This window comes from Epinephelus moara, chromosome 13 (assembly GCF_006386435.1).
Source record: "Epinephelus moara isolate mb chromosome 13, YSFRI_EMoa_1.0, whole genome shotgun sequence".
Taxonomy (NCBI): domain Eukaryota; kingdom Metazoa; phylum Chordata; class Actinopteri; order Perciformes; family Serranidae; genus Epinephelus; species Epinephelus moara.
The window spans coordinates 30,033,039-30,043,263 of NC_065518.1; the positions used below are offsets into that span (position 1 = coordinate 30,033,039).

The window sequence follows — 10,225 nt, forward strand, 5'->3', positions numbered from 1 at the left end:
TATGAACGAGCTAACCCTCGTCTGCTGAGTTTTAAAAATGCCGGCTATTTTGTTGCTTTCTGTTGACATCACATCCCTCCTTGAGTATATCCAATCAGCACCAAGTAATCCCCAAGCCCCAGCCAGGAGTCTTTCGGGGCCGTTCTGAGTACCTACTCCGAGGCAGGGACTTGTTTAGCCCCNTGAGTATATCCAATCAGCACCAAGTAATCCCCAAGCCCCAGCCAGGAGTCTTTCGGGGCCGTTCTGAGTACCTACTCCGAGGCAGGGACTTGTTTAGCCCCCGTAAAAGTTCCAGAACTCTGTCCTTCGGGGGTGGTTCCTGCAGTGGAGACATGCACCAACGGCCCTGGCCCCGTAAAATTACCCCGAAGTTCCTGTGGTGGAAACGGGCCCATGGTGCAGAGCCCCCCAATACTGTGAGCCTGAGGGATCTCCAGGACAATGTCCCCGCGGGCAGACCAGGCAGACCGGGCAGACCGGGCACACCTCTCAGTGTGGAGGCCCCCCATGAAGAAACACTGGAGCTAAAAACTAAAAGACTAAAAGGCAATATGATAAGATAAAACAAGTATGAGATAAAATAATGATAAAATGCATAAAAGTGTAAGGATTTAGAAAAAATTGAAGATTTAAAGATTAAAATAATATTAATACTAGCCTAATAGATAAATAAATGAAGATTTAGAAACTTAATAATAATAAAATGCATAACGATTTAAAAATAAATCATTTAAAAGCATTAGAAAGTAAAAAGAACATATAATAGAAGAATTAAAAGAGTAAAAGAAATCAGCTAAAAGCCTGATAACATCAACAGTCTCTGCAATCCTGATGTTCTCCGACAGGCTGTTCCATAAGTGTGGGCCATAATGGCTGAATGCAGCCTCCCCGTGGGTTTTTTGGAACAATTAAAAGACCGGTGCCGGAGGACCTCAGGATCCACGAGGGTTGATATGATAAAAGCAGGTCGTATAAATAAGATGGCCCAAGACCGTTAAGACATTTAAAAACTAATAAAAGAACCTTAAAATCGATCCTGAAACACACGGGGAGCCAATGCAGCGATTTTAAAACTGGTGTAATGTGCCACAATTCAGTTCTTCATGTCTTTAATCCAAAACTCTGTGTATGCGTGCGTAAAGGAGAGACAGGAGGGAGAGAGAGAGAGAAAATAAAGAGAGAGAGAGAGAGAGAGAGAGAGAGAGATGTTTTCAGAGTACCTTGCGGCTAAACTCAATGTTTGCCCGTCAGCTTTCTGCAATATTGTCTTCACCTCCCTGCTCCCTCCGCTGTTGAAACTTGTTGGTGGCTGCCCCGTCAGCCCAGCCTGGTTACTGGAGAGTGAGTAGTCTTGCATCGGCGGGTGTGGAGCCGCGTTGATGCTGCCTTGGGCCTGGAGGGCTGCAGCCGCCTCCCTCGCTGACTCGTACACCAGTGATCCACCGTTAGCAAACACTTTCAGCTTTGCTGGGTAGATCAGATGCGATTTCACTCCTTTCTCACGGAGCTCCTTTTGTAGTTGAACATATTGGCTTCTCTCCTTTTGCAGTTTAAACCAATAGTCTTGGTCAAAGTAAATCCGTCTGTCACCTTGCAGCACGGAGAACTTTTTGACGAGTTTGCCAGGTTAGGAATCGCACAACTATGGAACGCGGTGTCGCTCCACTTTGTGTAGATTTCTTCTGGAGTGATCGGTGTGCGGCAACAACAATAATTTCCTCATCTGGTATCTCCAGTTTCTCTGATATAAATCCCTTTAGGAAACTCGCCATGTCCTCCGCCTCCGACCCCTCGTCCACCTGATAAATCCTGATAGGCCTATTGTTCTGCCTCGATTTATTTTCCAAATATTCCAGTTTTTAAGACATTGTTTTGTGTTGCTGCAACACGTGACTCAGCGCTTTGGCATTAATGAACTCTTTGTCATCTACTTCACTTACATTGCGCAGCTGAAACATCCTCTTTTGTGCCGTTTATCTCTGCTTGCAATCCTCTCACTTCGGATCGTAACTTCTGAAATATCTTCTGTTGTTTCATCGTCACGGCGTAGGAATTCCGCTCTTTCAAGTCCCTTGCCCTCCTCACCTTCTGCCATTGTGTTTGGCGTTCACTTCCTCTGTTGGCTTTTCTTTTAATTTCTAATTCTTTAACAACTCCCGAGCGCAGGTTCATGCCACCTCAAACTATCCTCAAACATGTGGTTTTAAAAGACCATATTTAGGGGTAGCCTATATTTAGAGGTAGGCCTATTTTACAGAACAGCTTGCAGCGTGATCTCCCGCACCACCTCAACCATATGTCATCTTGGATCAAAGAGAAGCAGTTTATTGATGATGCATTCACCTAATAAATTACGACTCACCACACTCCCTTACATTAGCCTATATTACATAGCTGCTTTTAATGTAGGGGATTCTGAGCATATTTTTACCTGGTATCAAAAGCAAGTCATTATTTTTAACAACTTCTGTTTTCAGTCATACTACAGTCAAAGCTAGTTTATACATCTATTTATTTTTGTTTTCTTCCTCTGTAGGCTACCTTGAAAGGGGCTATATAAGGTTATTATTATCATTAGTCTGAGAAGACATGATATATACTTGATGCCAGACAACCAGACAAGTAAGAATGACTGCTTACCTGATTTGGGATATGATGCAATGATGATATCATCTGGCTGAAACGAAAACTTCTCAAAGTATTTTAGGCTCTGCGAAGTATGAAAATACACAGGGAGAAAGATCCCTTTGTAAAATGTGTATAACTCTGCCTCAGTCATTGTTCAGAGCAAAAATGTGCAGATTCTCAGTGGTTGGCATCAGACAGACACAGACAGCTGTGGCCTGTGGGCTCTTGCCTTTATTGTCAAGTCAAAGTTCTAGACCCATGCAAATTAGTTCCGGAACGCACCAGGGCCTTTTCTGAAAAGATCCCGGTATGCGTTCCAGTACGTTCCGGCTCAAATTAAGCACTGGGTGAGAGATGTGTTTCATTAAGATGCTCTGGTAAGAATTGTTCATATATCTCTATCTGACTTGACTATCTTTTATTGTTTAGGGCTAAAATGTTTTAGTGAAAGGGAACTTCAGTTTTTGAAGGAATACTGCATGCTGCGCGCTGTTTTAAAACCTGGCCAAAAATAACGGAGTCACGCATCGTTTGGTAACGGTAACTGAGTTACTGAATTTAAAAACTAACGCCTTAGAGTATTAGTTACTGCCAAAACTAACGGCTTTACTGTAACGCGTTACTAATAATGTGTTACTGCCCAACACTGGATTTGAGACACAGCATTAGACTTTTAGCACTAGCACACACCAGACCTGACAATAAAAAAATCAAGTCTGGATGTAGGCATGAATTATGACCTCTGCATTGGGCATGATCAGAGAAGACCTGATTTTAGTTATGATGCAGAACAAGCTGGGCTGAACCTGAACAGATTAGACACATGGGCCCCCTCCCACCAACCCCCTAACCCCCACACTTCTCCATTCACCTTGCAGCCACCCTCCACTCCTAAAAGAAAAGATTTATTTATTATATGTGTCTAACTACAGTTTTCAGAACACTGCTTCTGTTCTTCTTTCAGGTACGACTTGGATGCAGGAGATTGTCCCTCTGATCATGAGTGGAGGAGATCCAGCTTCTGTTGAGACTCTTCCTAACTGGGACCGTGTTCCCTGGCTGGAGCACTATAGGAACAGCAGCCTTAACCTTCAGGAGAAACCGTCTCCCCGAATGTTTACTACGCATGTCCAGTACAACATGATGCCTCCATCTTTCTTTGAAGTGAAGCCGAGGGTAAATCCACCATGTAGTTTATGTGATAAATCATTATCATTATTATTATTATTATTATTTTTTTAAAATAATTTTATTTTAACTCTTTAATTACACAAAGAATACACACACAATAGACATACAGCACCTGACATTGTTGCATGAAAAACCAAAAAGGACAGAGGATCCATGGAGCAACCAAATACAATCTGAAAATTTCCAGTCGGCAGTATCATCAGGGGTGCAAGAAACAGAAAACAGAAAGAAAACAAACAAACAAACAAAAGAAGAAATATGGGAGGAGGGATATCAGAACATCAGTCAGATCAGGATGAGGCAGAATTTTCACAGAGAAAAAAAAAAAGATTCAACATAGCAGCATGGCTCACAAGATGGACATTTAGGTCTCATCAGCCAAAAACAGCTTCCACATCTTCTGATAATAGTTTTGTGAATTCTGTTTGCTAAAGCGAATCTGTTCCATTCTAGCAATAGAAACCATTTCATTGAGCCACCTCTTAAAACAAGGGGGTGTTGGAGACTTCCAGTTTAATAGTATTTATGTTTTGGCTGCAACCATGCCTGTTTTGAGAGCCTGCTTATAATGGGGAGGAAGGGCTGTTGTCCTGTCTGAAGAGCCAAATATTGCCAGATTGCAGCCTGGTTGAATATTTATTCTTAATTGTTTAGAGAACCAATTAAATGTGTCACACCAAAAATTGCGGAGTACCAGACTCTGAGTTTATTTTTGGAGTAATGCAACCTAAGACCTTGAATCAAATTAATCGATATCTAGAGTTAATAGAGCAGTTCTGTACCCTGGCCAAGCCTTCCTCCCATAGTTCATCTGACAGCGGAACATCCAATTCTTCTGTCCACACATCCTTGACATGACTGCTACATGCTGGTGTTTCAAAAGCGGTGACAAAGCGAGAGATCAAATGTTTCGAATTTGGCTGTGAGAAGAGTATATCGTAAAAGTCATGGTTCTGTGGTATCAGTGGAAATCCAGAAACATAGTCCCTTAAGAAATGCCTGACCTGTAAGTATCAGTAAAAATGTGATTGAGGAAGGTGATATTTAGTCTGGAGCTGAGGGAAAGAGGCAAAGTTGTTATTTATGTAAAAATCTCCAATACAACACAACCCCTCTATCAGCAGTCCAAAAACACCCCATCCATCAATCCTGCTTTAAACAAGTGACTGTGTGCTATCGGGGTGTTTACTGAGATGTTTGGCAGTCCAAGGAATTTTTTTATCTGATTCAATATCTTCAGAGAGTTTGTGAGTATGAAATTATGGTCAAATAATTTATAGGAAGGCTGTGTTTTGGGAAATAAGCAATGCTTGGAGAGAAGTTTCTGAAACTGACATGGATTCAATTTTTAACCAGAGTGGGGAAGCAGCAGACCAGTCATCTCCAGGGGAGCCCCATGGCCAGAAAGTGAGAGCCCTTGAATTTCAAGCCCAGTAATAGTGTCTAAATGCAGGAAGGCCGAGACCACCCCTGTTTACATTCTTCTGTCAGTGGGCTTTACAAATGTGAGGGGGTTTATTTGCCCGGACAAATGAAAGAATGACAGAATACAGTAATTTAAAAAAAAACATGGGTAGATAAATAGGGAGGTTTTGAATAAGATATAAGAACCTTGGAAGTGCAACCATTTTAATAGCCTTAGCAACTTCCACTTCCTAATATTAGCTCATAGCTTGTCCATCATATCCAAAAACTTCAATTTGAGTAAAAAATTTGGAGATTTCTAGGAATATTAAGTCCAAGATAGTTAAGGTGGGTAGTGACTAATTTAAAGGGCAAAGATGTCAAGAATATGGGACACAAATTATTCTTCAAAGACATAAACTCACATTTTTCCCAGTTAATCGTGTATCCTGACAGTCTACTAAATGATTTAATGTAGGTCAGGAGGTTGGGAACAGAGACTACTGGGTCCAATAAACGGATCAGTAAATCATCAGCGTATAAATTAAGCAGGCTTTCAACATTACCAAACTTCACACTGTGAATACCTGGGTGAGCCCTGATACCTATCCCAAGTGGTTCCAAAGCAATATCAAAATAATGCAATGCCTTGCCTTGTGTGCTTTGTAGAATTCACAGCCAAAGCCATCTGGGCCGGCTGCTTTTCCAGAGGGGAAGGTTCGAATAGCATTCAAAAGGACAGTTNCAGGTGGCTGCCTTTCTCCACTCAAAGGGGATTGAAGTGGATATAAACACCATCGAGGCCTGCCACCCTCTGCCAAGGAGAAATGACAGTATATACCAGCCGTAATCATGAGATTTGTTAATAGAAAACACAAAGACTGCACTGTTGAAACAGGGAAGGAAACTGAAAGAAACAAACGCTTTATGAATGATCATCTCATAAAACGAAACTCCGACATCGCAAGAAAAGCACGCAGTTTGAAGAAACGGGAAAATTCAAAACACATGGACCAATATCTGCAAAATATTCATCAAACTTAACGGGTCACCAGAGCAAGCGAGAGTTGTGGTCATCCGGAACATGGAGGAACTGGACAAGTATCAGTGATCACATAAACCGGACTGTAAGGTATGACTCATACTCAACACACAATCATGACACCATCTGAAAAAACTCACTCGCCTGCAGCCGGAGACAATGATGATACAACACTAGGGATTCTTGATTACGATATGGAGCTGAAAACTTTTCAATATACAGATCATAACACACTGGACATTGAAAACGATATAGATCAGGACAATAATTTCTTTTCCACCATTAATGACAACTGTTGTTATTATTACACAGACGGACAGTACAATCAGACAATCAACACCGATAACAAGCTATCCATAATCCACTTCAACAGCCGAAGCATGTATGCAAACTTCAATAACATCAAGGACTACTTAAGTCAATTCATAAAACCATTCAATATTATTGCCATATCAGAAACTTGGATTAACGTTGATAAAGGAGTGGATTTTGAGCTGGATGGATATGAACTCAACTATATAAACAGAGAGAACAAAAGTGGAGGAGGTGTGGCTGTATATGTGGACATTAGTTTGAATTACAGGGTAGTGCAAAATATGTCAACTGCAATTGACAATTTGTTTGAATGTATAACGATTGAAATCTGTAAAGAAAAAAACAAAAATGTAACAATCAGTTGCATATATAGAGCACCTGGCTCTAGTACTGAATTATTCAGGGACTGGATTGAGGCATTTTTTGCAAGGATGAATCAAAAAGTTGTTTTCATCTGTGGTGATATTAACATTGATCTTCTAAATCCAAATAAGCACAAATTGACAGACAAATTCATTAATACAATGTACAGTTTGAGCCTTTATCCAAAAATCCCCAGACCCAGCAGAATCACGTCCCACTCTTCCACATTAATTGACAACATATTCACCAATGACATTGAAAACAATACTGTGAGCGGATTACTAATCAATGACATCAGTGACCACCTACCAGTTTTTACAGTTTAAGACAGCAACTTCAAACAATATCACCCAGATGCAAGACCAACTTATAGACGAGTAAAGACAGATGTAACTATGAATGCACTTAGAAATGACTTGTTAGCACAAAATTGGGATGTCGTGTACAAGGAAAATGATATTGACAATGCATATGACACATTCTTAAGTATATTTACATCACTATATGATAAAAACTGTCCTATTAAAGAATATAATAGGAAACATAAATACAAAGATAGACCATGGATCACAAAGGGATTACAAAATGCCTGTAAAAAGAAAAATACACTCTATAGAGAATTCATAAAACAGAGAACCAAAGAGGCAGAAAATAAATATAAAAATATAAAAATAAGTTAACCAATATTATAAGGGATAGCAGAAGGGAATACTACAGTGAAGTATTAAATAATAATAAAAACAATATTAAAGGAATATGGGATATATTAAATAATATTATTAAAATTAGCTCTAGACAGTATTACCCTCAGTGTTTTATAGATAACAACATTAAAAAGGATAACATGGATGATACAGTTAATAGTTTTAATCATTTTTTTGTAAGTGTTGGACCAAACCTGGCAGAAAAAATCCCTGATCCATTGCCATCTGAGGTTTGGAATGATAATTCTATAGATAGAAATCAGAGCTCAATGTTCCTCACTGCTGTGGATGAAAAAGAAATTATTGCTTTTGTAAATAAATGTAAACATAAAACATCCACTGATTGTAACAACATAGATATGAAAATTGTAAAAAGGGTCATTGAGGGCATTTCAAAACCACTAACTTTCATCTGTAATTTATCATTCCAAACTGGTAAATTTCCAAACAAAATGAAAACAGCAAAAGTTGTACCGTTGTATAAAACTGGGGATAGACACCACAAATTATAGGCCTGTTTCTTTACTACCACAGTTCTCAAAAATTCTGGAAAAACTATTCAATAACAGATTAGACAAATTCATAGATAAACATATAATATAAAATATATATATATACATATATATATATATATATATATAATAAATTACTCTCTGACAGTCAGTACGGATTCAGATCAAACAGTTCAACATCATTGGCATTAATGGAATCAATTGAAGACATCACTAGTGCTTTAGATCAAAAACAGTATACAATTGGAATATTTATCGACCTCAAGAAAGCTTTTGACACAATCAATCATAACATCTTAATCAATAAACTGGAATGGTATGGGATTAGGGGGATAGTTTTGCACTGGGTGAGTAGTTATTTAAGGGAGAAGAGGCAATTTGTGAAGTTGGGAGACTATACTTCCTCATGCTTGGACATTGCTTGTGGTGTCCCCCAGGAGTCAGTACTGGGTCCAAAACTGTTTACTCTGTATATAAATGACATTTGTAAAGTCTCTGATATGTTAAAACTGGTTTTATTTGCAGATGACATGAATATTTTTTGCTCAGGGGGGGATTTACAGGAGCTACTGGGGAAAATAACAACAGAAATGTATAAATTAAAGAAATGGTGTGACAAAAACAAATTATCATTAAATCTTAGCAAAACCAAACTCATGTTATTTGGAAACTGTAAAAGGGATACTCAGGTGCAAGTACAGGTAGATGGTGTTGATATTGTCAGGGTACATGAAAATAAATTTCTGGGTATAATAGTGGACGATAAAATCAATTGGAAACCTCATATAAAATACATACAAAACAAACTGTCACGAAGCATTTCAGTACTCAGTAAAGCAAAACACTTTCTGTGCCACAATTCACTCCACATTCTCTACTACTCACTCATTACCATACTTAAGTTACTGTGCAGAGATTTGGGGCAATACCTATAAATGTACATTACAACCACTGTCTACACTACAAAAAAGAGTGATAAGGATAATACATAAGACTGGCTACAGAGAACACACAAATCCACTATTCTTAAAATCAAAAGCATTGAAATTCACTGATCTGGTTCATTTTCAAACAGCACAAATATGTACAGAGCAACAAACAATCTACTTCCAGGAAACATCCAAAAACTGTTTTTTCAAAGAGAGGGGGGATATCATTTAAGGGGAAAACTCAACTTCAAACATCCTTGTGCTCGCACAACATTAAAAACTTTTTGTATTTCCATATGTGGAGTGAAATTGTGGAACAGACTGTCGGGGGACCTGAGGCAATGTCCAAGCGGTACAAACACACGGTGCTCACAAGGTATAGGGAAGAAGGATGTGATGAACACTAGGTGTTCCCACATTTTGTTAATAGTTACTTGGTTATTTAATTATTTATCTTGTATTACTGATACATGCCATATTCATGGAATGTTTATTCACACCTGCCTTTATTGTCAAGGGCGTTTCTAGCCCATAAATTCCCAGCATCCCTAAAATTTGAGAGTTGTTTTTTTTTTACTTTATGTCCTTTTTTAACAAGCTAGAAAAGTGTCAAAACCATACAGTACTTGGTTGAAATGTAATATTTTAACAACAAAAATACAGCAGCGACAATACCAACACATTATTATCATTACCAGTCCTCATTTTTGCTGCATTTCTGTTGCACAGTTCTGGTCACTGTTTATGTTGTTAGGTAGGAGTTAGCTAATGTTTTTTCTAGTTAGGAAACATTACAGGTGGTCAGCACCACTGTCCTCTGTTTGAATTGGAATGAGAGACGCTAGCTGTTGTGTCATGTGCATGTGTTAATATTAAAGCCAAGGTGCTACGACTAGCTAACTGACTGGATGCCCATTAACATTATAACTCCTATTGTGTGTGTGTGCGTGTGTGTGTGTGTNGGAATGAGAGACGCTAGCTGTTGTGTCATGTGCATGTGTTAATATTAAAGCCAAGGTGCTACGACTAGCTAACTGACTGGATGCCCATTAACATTATAACTCCTATTGTGTGTGTGTGCGTGTGTGTGTGTGTGTGTGTGTGTGTGTGTGTGTGTGTGTGTGTGTGTGTGTG

The 10,225-nt window shown here is 39.0% G+C and overlaps 1 protein-coding gene across 2 annotated transcripts in view; it reads right to left on the reverse strand.

The window, feature by feature from the left end:
• LOC126400157 (sulfotransferase 2B1-like) overlaps positions 1-10,225 on the reverse strand; it is a 46,866-nt gene that overhangs the window by 11,481 nt on the left and 25,160 nt on the right. The window contains exon 1 of one of the 2 annotated variants that reach the window (XM_050060686.1): positions 2,644-2,787. The exons of the other annotated variant lie outside the window; for it this stretch is intronic. Within the exon in view, the coding sequence (XP_049916643.1) occupies positions 2,644-2,782 (139 nt within the window). The 5' untranslated portion in view covers positions 2,783-2,787. Of the gene's footprint in view, positions 1-2,643; positions 2,788-10,225 lie in introns of those variants that run through there. 2 annotated transcript variants of the gene reach the window in all.